At 49.2% G+C, this 15,359-nt stretch overlaps 1 protein-coding gene across 3 annotated transcripts in view; it reads right to left on the bottom strand.

Moving 5' to 3' along the window:
- Window positions 1-15,359, bottom strand: part of Ndrg1 (N-myc downstream regulated 1) — a 43,004-nt gene that overhangs the window by 12,104 nt on the left and 15,541 nt on the right. For all 3 annotated transcript variants that reach the window (XM_050145033.1, XM_050145035.1, XM_050145034.1), the window contains 5 exons: window positions 6,600-6,705; window positions 4,615-4,735; window positions 2,651-2,713; window positions 1,891-1,951; window positions 545-631 (listed from right to left, as the gene is read on the bottom strand). In XM_050145033.1, coding sequence (XP_050000990.1) covers window positions 545-631; window positions 1,891-1,951; window positions 2,651-2,713; window positions 4,615-4,735; window positions 6,600-6,705 — 438 coding nt within the window. The remainder of the gene's footprint in view (window positions 1-544; window positions 632-1,890; window positions 1,952-2,650; window positions 2,714-4,614; window positions 4,736-6,599; window positions 6,706-15,359) is intronic.

Below are 15,359 nucleotides of genomic sequence, written 5' to 3'. Positions count from 1 at the left end.
TGGAATGTCCCTCTCTGGGCTGGAAAATAAAATAAAAACCAGGGAGGATGCTTTGCTCCTGGCTGCCCTACAGGCAGGGACAGGACTATCAATGCTTTAGGAAGACTCACAGCATCTAGCAGACAGGAAGGGGGACGGGTACAGTTCATGCCTGCTTCCTCAACAGCTGCCCATACTAACAAAACCACCATCCCAATCAGAGACCAATCACTCCAGCCGGAGCGGCTTTATCCCACCCTGATTGGAAGCTTCTCCCTATCCTTGGAAATCGTTAGAGACTTTACAGGAAAAAGAAAAGCAATCATTACTTAAAAAAAAAAAAAAATCAACAGACTCAACAGGGACCCTTGGGACTGCAGACAGGGCAGAGCTACTTAGCTTGTCTGAGCAGCAGCAAATGGTTGCTAGCCTAAACAAGGCCAAGGAAGGTTGCTCTCTTGAGGATTGGGGAAAGGGATGGGTGGGGCCAAGAAGGAGCTCCCCTGGCAGGGGTGGGGGGAGAGGCTGGGACCCTACCTGCCTGCCTTGCCCTGCCAAATCTCACCTTGGAAGCAGCCCAGTCCATCCAGCCTTCAGCACAGGGGTTCACATTCATGAGCACAAGGCCCTCCACCATCTCAGGGTTGTTGAGCTGCAATCAGAGACACAATGTGAGCTATAACACTCAAGAGAGAAAAACACTGAGGCTTTGAAACCAACAACAGGGGAAACTTGGAGCAGGTGTGGATGGCTCCCTGGCCTTGTCAGTGCAGAACGGAGGGTCTAGCTCAGGCAAAAGTGGATCAGGTCCTCACAAGAGCAGAAGGAAGAAGCCACAGAAGAAGAAAGAACGCACTCACACTTTGGGGACCTGTCAATCATGTCCCTTCACCTCACAGAGCCTCGGTTATCTCAGATGTCCAGTGGTGCAACAGCCAAGCCACACTAGAGTGAGAAGGGCCCAGTAATGCTCTCTGGCTCTGTCACCTGGAATGCGTATGTATTTTGGACTCTAAGACCCATCCAGCATCTACTTGAAGCTGATGCCCAAACTCATTTGCACTTTAACAGTATGCGTGAGCACTATCGAGGCGCTGCACTTAGCAGGCATCAAAATACCTTGTGTTGGATGACATGATCCACTTTAGGGAAAAGTCACAAAGGCTACCCACAGTGCCAGCAGTGGGCATGCCACATTTATGTGTCTGACTCTTAGGTAGACTCCACCAGGATCCCAGAGGACCTGGGTCACAAAACCCTGAGCTAACACAATGCAGGATCAGAGGAAGCTATGAGTGGGAAGCCATCCACATTTCCTACCCAGGAAACAAGGCCAGTGACCCCGTCTACCAGTGGCATTTCAGCTGTTAGCATGAAAGGATGAGGTACATGCACAGGTACCCATGTGGCACATGCCACAATGGCCCCGGGGGTTCTCCCTTGGGAAATGGAAGCACAGCTCATTTCCTTTTCCTGTTTGTTTTTTTTAAACACTTTTCAAATTTTATTCATTATTTATTGTGGGTCTGTGTGTGGGTCACATACACAAGCGTGCAGGTAGACACACAGAGCATAACCATGCAGAAGCCAGGGCAAGGCACAGGGGTCTATCTCTGTTTCTCTCCACTTGTTCCCTTGAAACAGGGTCTCTCATCAAATAAGGAAGCTCACCTTTTAGGCTAGGCTGGCCAGCCAGAGACCTCTCCAGAGTCTCTACCTATCTCCAATCCACTCCATACTGAGGTTACAGGCACCTGCAGCCATGCCTGTCTTTACATGGGTTCTGGGGATTTGAACCCCAGGCCTCAAGTCTCTACACTTGCATGATAACACTCTTTCCTACTGAGCTAGCTCCCCAGCACCTAAATAATTTTTTTTAAATATAATTTTACAAACTGTCGAGAAACTTACTGCAAAGCGGGTCAGGATGTAGGCACCAGCTCCTGTCCCCATGCCAATGACACTCTTGAGCCTGGAAACCAAACAGACATTCAGGTCGCTGAAGGGAGACATGATAGAGCCCCTGCTTACCCCTATCAACTTCCCTCACTTGCTCTGAAGAGCTTTGCCCCTTAGATATCTTTGCTGAGGATGCCAACAAGCTAGCTCATTCCATGAAAGGCAGGCAGCCCTGATGTGCCCTCCAAGTCCAGCTGTGACCTAGGGAGCCTCTTCCATCTTGCTCCTTTCCCCCTTGCTGCAGCCAGACTCTTGAGATGTCGAGCATTTACAGGAAGCCCCATGAAGAATTTGCCTCATCCTGCTTCCATGCTTTATTCTGGACTCTGAAACTTGGAGTGAGAACAAATTGGGGAGCCATGGGGTTTAACCCTAGGCGATGCTGCAGTGAGAATGGAAAGGGAGCTTGCAGGGGCAGAATGAGAATCTGGAGACAGAAGCCAAGCTCTCAAGAACACTATTCCAGAAGGTTCTATGGGATAAGAAAGCAAGGACGAAGTGGGCATTGGGGACACTAAAGAAGCAAGACTATAGGACAAAGAGTGATGCTGAGCTGGGAGAAGCAGTGGGAACCAGCCGCAGCAAGCTCCTTTTTGGACTCATCTGAAATTCCAACCTGTATTTTAGTGGTCAGGCTAAGGAAGAGAAGGAGGCTGTATCTTCCCTTCTGACCAAGCTGACACGCTTAGAAGAAAGAGTCCCTGGCTCTTACCCAAACTGGTGAAGGACTCCAGGAAGCATTTCAGCCAGCTGATCCATTGAGGGGTACATGTACCTGGGAGAGACACGGAGAGGCAGAGCTTGAGAACCCAGACCCTTGAAGAAACAAGTTGTCTGTATTGGGATATTCTGAAAGCACAGACACCAGCTAACCCTTCCACAGAGCAATACAGGCATGACATTCCCACCCCTTGGCATCCGCTGTGTGAAGACATTCCCAAGCAAGAAGTAGATTCCAAAAGGGAGGAGACACTTATCCCCAATCCTGCTTTGGTGACAACCACGATAGGGAGTGTCACCTAGTCTCAACTCCAGAGAGCAGGGAAAAGCCACATCCTGTTCCAACATGTTCTTTCTACCTTAGGCACACTGAGGTCGCCTGGTAAACTTGGGGACACACACCTTACATCTTAATCTGCAGATAAACTTCACATTTTTCTCTGAGAAAGGCAAGTCTAGGAGCATCATGAGGCTTCACCTGGGGAGTAAGAGCCTCCGCATGACATCCCCATCCTATCTCGCAGACACTTGTCCAGGCTGACTTAGCGGAGAAAGCCCTGGTATTGTCAGCTGATTAAGAGTTCACTGTACCCCATTGTTGAACAAGTTCTTTAGGCCTGGGCCTGTCCCTGAGGGGCTAGGTGTCCCTTCCCTTCTCTGATAAAAGTTGAAAGAACCAGTGACAAAAGAGGGCATCTGTACCCTGGACAAGGAACCTTGATTGACCAGAGACAGAAGCCTCCAGTGCAGAGCAGAAGTGAAGCCCAACTTTCTATCTCTACTGTATGGCCTTTTGTAAGCTCTGAAGCCCTCTCCGTGCCTTAGCATCTTCACCAAGATTAAGCTAATAACCCCAGCCACAGACTACTGCCTGATAAGGATTAAGTGAAAATGACATTTGTCATTGGGAAGCATGGCAGTGGTCATGTCCCTCCCTCCCCTTTTCCTTTTCCCTGTCTAGGGTTTCTCTACTGCCCCGTTGGGTCTGCACAGGAGAGACACAACTGTCTCAAGCCAGCCTAGCTGGCATGTGGAGTCAGGGTTTACTGGACACAGTATCTCCATCTTGACAGAGGAAGAATCCTGGAGAATGATGGCAGCCACACCATGTTACAATGTATCCCAAATAGGGCTGGAGAGATTGCTCATCTGTTGTTACAATGTATCCCATCAAATAGGGCTGGAGAGATTGCTCAACTGTTGTTACAATGTATCCCATCAAATAGGGCTGTAGAGATTGCTCATCAGTTGTTACAATGTATCCCATCAAATAGGGCTGGAAAGATTGCTCAATGGTTAAAGCTCTTGCCTTACAAGCATAAGAACCAGGGTTTGGATCCTGAGAACCTTCTGCAAATCCTGGGCAAGCATGGTGGCCTGCCTGTAATTCCAGCCACAGAGGGTGGAGACAGGGCGTCCGTAAAGCAAAGCAGCTAGGGAGATTAACCATTATTAGTGAACTCAGGTTTGATAGAGAGACCCTGACTCAATGAATAAAGTAGACTTGGGAGTGATTCTCCACATCAACTTTGGTTATCTACACATAAATGTACATAAATGCACATGCACCCACACATATAAAAATGTATACACACATAAGTGCACATACACAAATGGAAAAAGGAACAAGTTAAAGGGTAAATGCCATGTTAAACACATGGTAGCCATAAAAAGTTGTTGAAATAAGCTATATTGTTTTGGGTTTTCTTTCTTTCTTTTCTTTATAAAAAACCTTTTTGGAGATGGTTTTGTAATGAGCCCAAACTAACCTCAAACTAGTGAACCTCCTGCCTCAGCTTCTTAAGCACTATGATTCCATGTACGCTTCATCATGCCCAGCTTAGAAATAATAAATCTAGTATTTTTACCACAGCTAATTTTTATTTTATGCTGATTGACATTTCCCACTCCACCTGCACCCCCACCTGCTCCTGGGGTGAAGGTCTCTGCTCTTACCCCGCTGGGAAGGAAGGGGCACCATCCTGTTGCCCAGGGGCATCCACATGGCAGACAGCAAAATGTTGTGTGATCTCCTGCATGTCCTCAGAGTTGAAGAGGGGGTTGTAGCAGGTCTTGTCTGCAGGACATGAGAAAGAAGTTAGGAGAGGGGGCTACAGCAAAGCACACTCAGTTACTCCTTCACTTAGCAGCAGCAGGGTAGAGCTCCCAAGAATGTGCGCTACTGTGAGTTCGAGGCTAACCTGGTCTACACACAGAAAGTTCTAGACCACAGTTTCACTGAAACCCTATCTCAAAGAAAGATACAATTCTTCCCACCTCACCCCCAGGCCTCCCTTTGGTGACAGAGGCAGGAAGAAGTCAGAGCTTAGATCTTGTATAGGGTAGAACTGGGTGGGCTTTAAGTTCCTTGATTCCTCCTCTAAGGCAAGATCACCATGGGGCTAGTACAAGGCATAACCACTTCTCTGGGACTTCCAGGTTGTAGGACCTGGGACATCTCTCAAGGCACACATGATTTTCAAACAAGAAGTATCCACTTGGATCTCCCAGAATGACCCCTCCATACACACACTTGCTAGGGGGCTGATGCAAAAACAGCTAGCTGTGTAATTGAGACTGCCCTTGAATTCCTGATCTTCCTGCCTCTACTCATAAGGACTGGGACTACAGAGAGGTGCACCACCACACCTGGATTTTTGTTGTTTTCTGTAGCTCAGGTGGACCCATAACCTACTATGTAATCTAGGTTAGTCTCCAACTCGCAATGATCCCCTGGCCTCTGCTTCCCAAATGCTGGGATGACAAGCATAGGCCATCAAGTCTGTTACTTCCTGTCATCTTAAAAGTCAATGAGCCAACACTCACTACAACACTGTGTATAACACAGTTAAATTCAAAGAGCCCTAGTATCCACCATCCAGTGTGGTGATTTGAATAAAAACGGCCCCCACAGGCTCACGTATTTGAATGCCTAGTCATCAGGAAGTGGAATTATTTTAAAAGATTAGAAGGATTTGGGAGTGGTCTTGTTGGAGTAGGTATGGCCTTAGGGGAAGGAATGTGTCACTGGGGGTGGGCTTTGAGGTTTCAAAAGTGCATGCCAGGCCAAATCTCTCTCTCTCTCTCTCTCTCTCTCTCTCTCTCTCTCTCTCTCTCTCTCTCGTCTCTCCAGATCAGGATGTAGTGCTCAGCGAATTCTCCAACACCACTCCTGCCTGCCTCCATGCTCCCTGCCATGACCATGGACCAAGTCTCTAAAACTGTAGGCAAGCTCTCAACTAAATGCTTTCTTTTCTAAGAGTTGCCTTGGTCATGGCGTCTCTTCACAGCAATGGAACAGTGACTTCCACATAAGCTGGTGCTGGGAGTGGGGTACTGCTATACAGGCCTGACCATGATATTTGTTGAAGAAATACAGACTAACAAGTGGTGTTTCTATTCAGTAGGATTCAGAAGTGAAGTACTGCCAAAGTCCACAGCACATAAAAATCTTGAAAACATGGACAAGGCCAGTCATGAGCCAATCGTGAAAGACCACACACTGGAGGGGTGTGCTTATGTGAGAGTCTAGAGACATACAGAAGGAGACAGAGTGTCCTCAGTAGGGCTGGAGAGTGTGGGAGATCTGGGCAGGGGAGAAAGGGTTCAAGGCTTCTTCTCAGAGTCACTATAGTGTCCTAAAGATGTTTGTGCTGATGGCTGCACAGCTCTGTGGTGATATCGAAGTCTGATGCACGCATTTTTTTTAAGTCACTATAACAGGTTGTTAGGTGGCAGAGTCACTTGCTTCCCGTCTCCAGAGCATCCTGTACTAATAGCTTTGGACCACACACAGTGTGACTCAGGATTTTCCAGGCTAAGGCAGGAGTTCCTTCTGGAATAGCTCCAAGAAGTCCCCGAAGCTGAAAGAGAAGCTGACTACCACCAGCCCTCCCTCGCTGGCATTTCCCTCCCCAGGTGACTGGGCTCTCCAAACTCACGGTTCATGCCAATGTCGTGATACGTGAGAATGACTGGACGGTTGCCCTTGGGGGTCCCACACAGTGTGACGTGCAGGGAGCCATGGAGAGTCTCAATGTCCTGCTCCTGAGGAGAGATCACAGACAGAGGCTCATCAGGTGAGATTCACAGCAGCAGTGTGGCTGACTCATTGGCGGTGAACACCTGCCATGCTCCTGTTCTGAGGATGCCCAAGTACACAGTCCTTTGGTCACCCAGAGCTCTGCACTGGCAACAGGAGATGTCTGAGGCCAAAAGAGGTAGGGGAGGGAAGAGAAGGGGAGGGGAGGGAAAGGGAGGGGAAAGGAAGAGAAGGAAGGGAAGGGAGTGCAAAGCAAAGTTGTGTCAGGAAGCAGAAGACAGGGCCCTGGGAGGTTGTGCACCACTCTCCAGGGACAGGTGGCCCCAGCCACCCTCCCTGAAAAGGACTTTGTTTTCTGCATCTGGCCTGAGCTTCCTAGATTTCCTATTCCTGGGTCTCATTTATCCTACAGGCAATAAATACTTGTTTATTTAAGGTTTCCTAGAAATCACTCCCATTTCAAAGGACAACCTCAGTTTCCTGTGGGAACACACAATGTGGTATTTTGAATAAGAATGGACTCCATGGGCTCAATATTTGAATGCTAAATCAGCAGGAAATGGAACTCATTAATAGGATTAGAATTAGGAAATTAGGAGGCGTGGCCTTGTTGGAAAACCACTGGGGGTGGGCTTTGAGGTTTTCAAAAGCTGGTAAATGGCCTCCTATTGGTCTTTCTTTCTCCTGCTCCTCGCCCCATCCCTTGGCCTGTGAATCAGGATATAGTTCTCAGCTACTGGTCCACCTCCATAGCACTGCTGTGGTCCTTGCCAGGAGGATAATGGACTAAGCCTCTGAAACTGTAAACTAGTCCCAATTAAATGCTTGTGTTTTGTTTTGTTTGTTTTGTTTTAATAGACGTTGCCTTAGTCGTGGTGTCTCTTCACAGCGATAGAATAGTAACACACAGACACACACACAAATGCACAAAGCAGTGGCTCCCTTGACTCTAGCATCTGTTGATGTTCGCCCTTCCTCTTTCACGGGCTGAGGTCAGTTCCCACCTTCCACCTCTCGGATGTCATGTAATATTAGATGATACCAACCAGAGCCAACCTCACTCACTTTGTCAAGTTGGGTAACAGACTTGACCCAGCAAAGCTTACATAGCAGTCATCGTATAACCACAAGGCAAAGGTTTGCCTGAATTAAGCCATCATCCAAGGGATGATAAAGGCAGAAAGAAGGTTGAAGGCTCAGCACAGCGGCCACCTCCTGGGGCTGCCAGTGTGGTGGGCTAACAACTTCCCATTCTGGATTGACCACAGAACCTGCAGTGATCCACCCAAATCCCTTCTCGTTCCTGCTCCACTCTGAGGCCAGTCCTCAGTAATCCATAGTCCTCCCCGTGCATTCCCATGAAAGCAAAGAACACGTCTATCCTTCTTCTGCCCTCAAGAAGACAGGCTCCATCTTGGTTCCAAGCCCCAGCTCCCTGTGAGCTGATTTTCCCTGCCATTGTCTTCTGAACCTCCCGTGTAGATGGTTGTGAGCCTCTATGACCTTCTGTGACCCTGCCTTTGTTCCATGCTGTCTGTAGTCTTTGCCGTCAATCAAGGCTTCTGAAGACCCAAGACTCACATCTCCTGGGAGCAACAGCTTCCTCCTTGGATGTGGTTAGCTCTTGGCTGCCCTCCCTAGGTCATCTGGGGACATTGAGGCCTTCCTAGTAGCTTCAGCATTTCTCTCCAGGTCATCTCTTGAAAGAACCCTGTGGTGCTATGTGACACCATCCACCCACAACTGGTGATCAGAGACAGGCAAGTGACACAGAGGCAGGTGCACCAGTGAACCAGCTGTGTTCGTCTGAATCTTTCACTCCCTACACTCACAGAGGTTGGAAATATCAGAGCCCTCTCACAACCTCCAGGCCACTATAGACCGACTTGCAAAAAATGTGAGACTAAAGGACACCAAAAATTCCAGGTGCCACCAACCTTCTCCCAGAATCTAGGACCCCCACAGGACCCTTGAGGCAGGAGACAAGAAACAAGATTGGCACTCATGGTCTAATGTGAGAGGAGAAAGGATTGGGGAGTCACTCAGGAACCATGGTCTGGGAAGTCACCCTAACCTGTCTTGGGAGCAGCCACCCTCCTGCAAGACTTTGGGAGACGAGAATAAGACTGTGAAGCCCAGCGGGACAGGGATTCCCCGACTGGGGCACTCTTGGAGCACAAACAGACATTCATGCTTATATAACAGAGTACAGGGGTGTGTACTTGTACCCCAGTGCTCACGCCTATACTAAAGTAGCAGCCCACGTGTGTGTGTAGGAGAACAGTGCATCTGGGTGAACTAGGACAACATGGCACATGGATGGACACGCACAGTGGCAAGCATGAATGCATGACCAATGCGGTTCGCATGAATGCACTGGAACTGCAGTGCTCACAGATTTATTGGTAAAGCAGCACACGATTACAACACTGCACACGAACATGCATGGACTCGTTTTAAGTAGAGCAGGGAATGCTTGTGTCCTAGCATACGGTACACATGGATGGCCGTGAACAGCAAGCAGTACATATGGGTGTACTAGTAAAGGAACATACATGAATTCACTAGTAAAAAACAGAATGAGCCCTCATTCCAGGGTCCCACATCAGAGTACAGTGTTTGAGTGCTATGTTTTCCTTTTTGCCGTTTGCACATACTGGAGATGAACCCAGGGCCTCGCTTGCACCCACAAGCCAAGTACTCAACCACTGAGGTACATCCGAAGTCCCCGGTATGACATCTCGCCAAGGCTTCACCCGAGGTGATTGTGGTCATGCACATTTAAATCCCAGTGCTAAAGAGGGTGATGCAGGAGGATGGAGAGTTTGAAGACAGTGTGGACTACATACTCTCAAACACACACGACCACACATACACTCTCAAGAGCTGGGCCTGTCCCCACCAAGACAGAGAGACAGATGCAGGGGGTCCTAATCCTGAAGATTTCTAAAGCGAGCAAGCCCAGAGCCCTCCACTCCCCGACTCTATGGAATAAGAATTTGAACCTGTGGCAGTGTCTATGAGGGAGTGATGATACACCCAGCACAGGCAGGCCTTGGCCCAGGCACAGGCAGGCACTGACAGGCGCAGACAGACACAGCCAGCCAGGTACAGGCAGCCAAAGGCAGCCAGCAGACAACAAAGACAGGGATAGGTAGGCACAGAAAAGTAGGGACACTTTGTTCCTTGTGTACCTAGCACAGGGGTCTCCTGATCCATATTGTCACCCCAAAATGAGTCCCCCCCCCAGGGAACACAAAGTCCACTCCTGCCTCCCTCCCCCCTTTAACTTCAGGCTCAGCACTTCTTTCCTGCCTAGAGTACGCTCTGGAAAAATCCATAGGACAGGAGCATCAGCCCAACCCCATGGGACACGGGTCATCTGCCAGCTCTGAAGCCACCATGGTAACAATGGTCCATTGTGGGGCCACATTCTTTATTGTCTTTGGGGCTAACCCACATGGCTCATTCTAAAAATAGGCCAAGCCAGTCTGCCTGTGGCTACTACCCTTCAAGCCCTTGTCCCATTTGATAAGCCTTCAGGGCCTCAGCTCTCAGAAGGGAGAGCATGTCCCCAACCCAGGAGCCTCAGCAGCAGCGATGGGGAGGAGAGTTGGAGCCCAGCCAGGCAGAGGGGACCTCAGCACCCACTAGCACTAAAAGACCAGCTTTAGGGGTGGAGATACACATCTGACTTTGGCTAACCTCTACAGAAGCCTTACAGATTATGATTTTAACTCGAAGGGGTCTCTCCTCCACCCAAGAACAAAATACTACCCTGGTGTGGCTTCCTGTTCTACAGAGATGCTGCCTGTGTACAGTAGGGCTCGGGGCTGCAGGGACATCAGAACTATATACTTTACTTGTCTTATTCCCAGACAACAGGCAGTCCCCTGTGCTGGGAGTCATCAGGAGACACTTCTGGCTGGCATGCTGGGGGACCAGTCTCTTGTTCCTCCAACTCTAGAGTCTCACACTCAACACTACAGCAGGTCAGAGGCAGAGAGCATGTGACCCAGCTCAGAGGTCACACAACCAGGAAGACATGAGACAAAGGCCACCTCTCACCTGCTCTGAAAAGTCTAGAAGCTCTTTTTCTTTGGGGCAGGTGATATGAGGTGTCAGGGAGGATCGTGGTAATCACTCCATCTACCGCAGACCCCCGCCTTAAGCTTCTTCACGTGTTCTCATGGAAACCACTGACTCCACTACCTAACGACTGCCACCATCCTGCCTAGATGAGGAAACCGGGGTTGAGAGAGGTCAAGTTCACTTGCCTGAAGTCACACAGCTAGGATGGCGGCACAGCGTTTGGACTAATCTTGGATTTAGACAGCCTGGTTCAAAGCCTGGTCTCTGAAGATCCAGGCTCTACTTTGTGCAGATGAAGGAGTTTAGCAACGCAGTAAGCAACATCATAACGCATCCTGTGACTTCCTGGGGGCCACCTGCAAGCTGGGTCCCTGTTTCTCTTCCCAGCAGCTTGGACCCGTGTGTGGTTATATAAGCACATGGGAACTGGGAGTGACTAACACCCGTTCTTGCCATCCTGCTAAAGCGTGCACCTGTTCTCCCTGCAGGACACACACCTGTCCTCAACACACCTGTCCTCGCTGCTGGGCATGTGCCTTTGTGGATAGAGTATCAGACACAGAAAGATCCCACCACAGGCCCCACCTGCCTAGAGAGGCCCTTCCCACCACCACACCATGCCCAGAACACACACACACACACCCTTGTTCTCTCGGCTGTACCTGATATCATCACAGGTACCCATTCATAGCTATCAACCCAAACCAGACTAGGGACTTCCAGAAAGAAGCCCTGGCCCTGAGACAGGGAGGGTCCAGTCTGGATATTTAGAATTCAACGGCCCATATAGCCAATGGGCCAGTGAAGAGACATGCTCTTGCCCCAGTCTACACTGCCTGCAAGTAGGGAATTAGCACTTAGGGATATCTTCAAAGAAACATCCCTCTGGATGCCAGACCTGGCCTGAGAGGATGAACACTACGACAGACTCTCTTCCAGCGGCCTGAGGTGGGGAGTATCTGATCTACGTGAGCATCCCAACTGTGCACCAACCTGAATATGTCTAGCAAATCTCTCCTTTCTCCCAGCTCTTCTGTGTCCAAGGATGGTCAGGAACCCCTGCTCTAGCATGAGAAATGCCAGAAGAGCTCTCTAAGGTTTCCCGGGGACTTTGAAAACAAACAGATCAGCACTGGAACTTTTTTTACTTTTCTTTCTCGCCCTTTCACCTGCTTCCTGTCCAGAACATGTACGGGATGCTCCGTGAGTCAGCCAGCAGCTATGTTATAAACATTAGGTCAGAAGCTACATACTTGGAATGGAGGAGCAGGAAGATAGAAGGAGTCTGGGGCTGTGTGATAGTCATTTCCTGCTAGTTATAAATAGCAACCATGCTTGTTTAGGGAGCTGTGATGTTAGAGATATTAACCCTAGTGTATGTCCACTATGTACCATTGTTATAAGTTATCAACCATATCTGAGAATCCCTGCCCTTAACCGTAAGCCTGGGGGTGCTCTAGTTTCATTTCTGCTGTGACAAACACCAAAAGCAGCTTAGTAAGAAAAAGGTTTGTTTCACCCTACAATTCCACATTACAGTCTGCCCTGGAGGGAAGTCAAGACAGAAACTCAAAGGCAGGCCTTTTTGCTATTCTGTACAATGCTAGGTTTCCAAGAATCTTAGGCCACAGTAAAGGCATGGCAGGAAACACAGAGAACACTGTTTGCAGGCTGGTCAGCCGGTTTGCACTTAGCTAACTTTCTTATATGGTTCAGGACTACCAGCCTAGGGAACGGTGCCACCCACTATACACCGTCAATTGTCCTACATCAATTGACAATCAAGACAATCCCCCACAGACATGCTCATAGGACAGCATGAGATTCTCTTCCCAGATAATTCTATGTCATGTCAAGATGACAGTTATGCTAACTGAAACAGGGGGCAGGACAAACCTGCCTCTCCCTGGGCTGTCACCACGAGTGAGACCCAGGAGTGCTTTGCACATTGCTACCTCTCTCCAGGTTGGTTGTTATGGCAACTACAAGAGGTGATTACTGAGGAGACAGTGTGGCTTAAGTCACTGGCTGGATAATCTATGGCTCTAGACACCAGCTGCTTCAGCTGCCATAATTTCATTCTTTCCCAAAGGACCCGGGCAGACACTAGAGGATGTATTCTCCCAGATTCTAAGGCAGTTAGGGGTATGGACCACCCACTGCTTCCCCAGAGCAGCAAGCTGAGGGTCAAGTCACACCGCAGTAGGGGCACTAGTAGATGAGACTGCAAGGACTCAAGACTCAACCACCCTTTGTGTTACCATCCCACCAAGACAGAGAAGAAAAGCGACAGGTTATGGTTGTTTGGGCGTCAGCCCAGGTCACAGAAAACACCTCGGGTCACAGTGAGAAGCCAGAGGCTCCAAGGAGGGCAGGCAGTGAAAAGAAAAAGGAGTGACCAACTGCTACCCACAATACAATGGAGAAGCACAGTGGTCTGCGCATAGGATCAAGGGACTTGGATGGAAGTCTGGCCACGCCCTTTGAGGTAGTGACTCCACCCCCTTGTTTCAGATAAGAACTAAGCCTCGGTGAGGAGAAGCAGGCAATTAAAGACAGGGGCCTTCTGTCCATGGCACTACAGTTACCAGATATTGGTCTTCCTGGGTCAGCAGGACAGATCCTGACCTGGGGCAGACATGTTGGCACAGCTCTAAGCCTTGGCCTAGATAGCTTTCCTTTACTGTTCCAGGAGGATGTTGCTAGGAAATCCCAGAGCAGGCAGCTGTCTTGTCTCACCCATCCAGATGTGCATCCTGCCATCTGCCAATAGGGTTTCTGAATCCCAGAAGCTTTGTTGGGAAGTGAGACCAGGAAAAGGAAAAGGACAGGAAATGGGGGATTAAGAGCTCTCAGCCTTCTGTGGGAGTTCTGCCCCCTTTACCCATGGGGAATGAAAACAAGAAACAAATGTGTAGAGAAAAAGAACCTAGTCCAAGATGACTGCTTGTCAGGCTTTCCTTGTAACAGAAGGCTTGTAACAGAAGGGGAAAGACACAGTCTCCCGTCTGGCTTGCTCCAGTGAGACAAGAAGCTGCAGGAAGTAGGAACTGAGCTCAGGCCTCCCCGAGGCCAGCCACCCTGTCCGGCCCTCTCCCCTCCAGGAGGCCCTGCAGGGAATAGCTGCTCATTTTCCATAGTGCTCCGTATGCTGTGTGTGCCAACATATTTCCATGGAAACCAAATCAGATGAAGCCATTTGAACAAGCACAGGCCTAGGTAGAAGGCATTAGCCACTGAAGACCAAATAGCAAAAGTCAATCAGTATGGAACCAGAAGTGAGAGAATAGACCTGAGCTCCCAACCTTAGCCCCCAAAATACTTGCAGAGGAAACTCTGGCTCTGGATGTCGGCATTGAATCAGCATCAACACCCATCTCATCACGATGTGGACTTCCCCAGGGTCGTATCTTAGACGTTCACACAAAAAGAGCGGGGGTATTTCCTTTATCAGTTGTCATGAGACTCAAATATGATCATTTGTGGAGAGCACAGGGCAGTTTCCAGATGACATTTTGTGTTAAGAAGTCAGCTCTTTTAACTGCGCTACCTTCCTGGACTACTGTGTTTTCAGGAGTCAACCTGGACTTAAACTTAGGACTATCCCGATAGTACCCCTGGGCATCTTCACACAGATCTCTGTGTGATCAATGGAATAGTGCCAGCCATGTGGTTGGCCAGACAGACCAAAGAAGTATGGCAGGGGTGAGCCACAGTGCAGTCTTAAGGACAGGGGATCCCCAAGTCTAGAACTATAGGAAAGTTCTTCAGAAGAGCGTTCCAGCCAAGGTAGACTCATGGAACCACCTGACCGATGCCGGCATGGTCTCATCATCCACGATGATGATGATAACACAGGTCCCTGAGTTTTCATCAAGAGCACAGGGCACCTGCCCTGCTTGTCCATGGACACCGTGGCAGATAAGCGGCATCATTTTACTACAGTATGACAAGCTTCGGGGTTATGAAGCTATATAACATTACCTACAGCTGTTATGTGTCCCCTTTTACATAAGGAGATTGTAAACAACAAACTCAAGCAAAGAGGAATGGAGGTGGAATGGCGGGGAAGGGGGAATGTGGACTTTTAAATTTTATGCATTTACTGCCACCAGGCCTCACACTTAAAAGTGGTAAACATGTCACCTAGTCTGTGTATTTTACCACAATGAAAATCAGAGGAAACCTACAATATACATTGGGGTGTGTTCTGCTTGAAATGGCACTGTCGTTATAGCCCCAACTCTACCCTCTCTATAACACAAAGTCACTTTACAAAGGCTATCGACTTTCCCGTATCACACATGAGGAAACTGAGGCTGGAGGGACTGGGTTGATAACCAGAAAAGGACAACTGGTCCTTACATCCCACTCTCTGAGTCCACACACAGCCTTCGCTCCGAGAACAGGTAAACCTAGACCAATCACGCACTGAGCAGGAAGGCCCACCAAGCAAAGAAAGCAAGTCACCAGGCTCTTATCAGGGAGAGGCTTGTGTGGCTCAGCCCTGACGGCACAGGTGGGCCCCCGGGACTCTCACTTCCAGCTATGTTCAGCCCACACAGCC

The sequence above is a fragment of the Alexandromys fortis genome, unplaced genomic scaffold (assembly GCF_014885135.2).
Source record: "Alexandromys fortis isolate MF-2015 unplaced genomic scaffold, M_Fortis_MF-2015_v1.1 scaffold_2_1_26212458, whole genome shotgun sequence".
In the NCBI taxonomy this organism is placed as follows: domain Eukaryota; kingdom Metazoa; phylum Chordata; class Mammalia; order Rodentia; family Cricetidae; genus Alexandromys; species Alexandromys fortis.
This window is presented reverse-complemented; position numbering and strand designations above follow the sequence as displayed.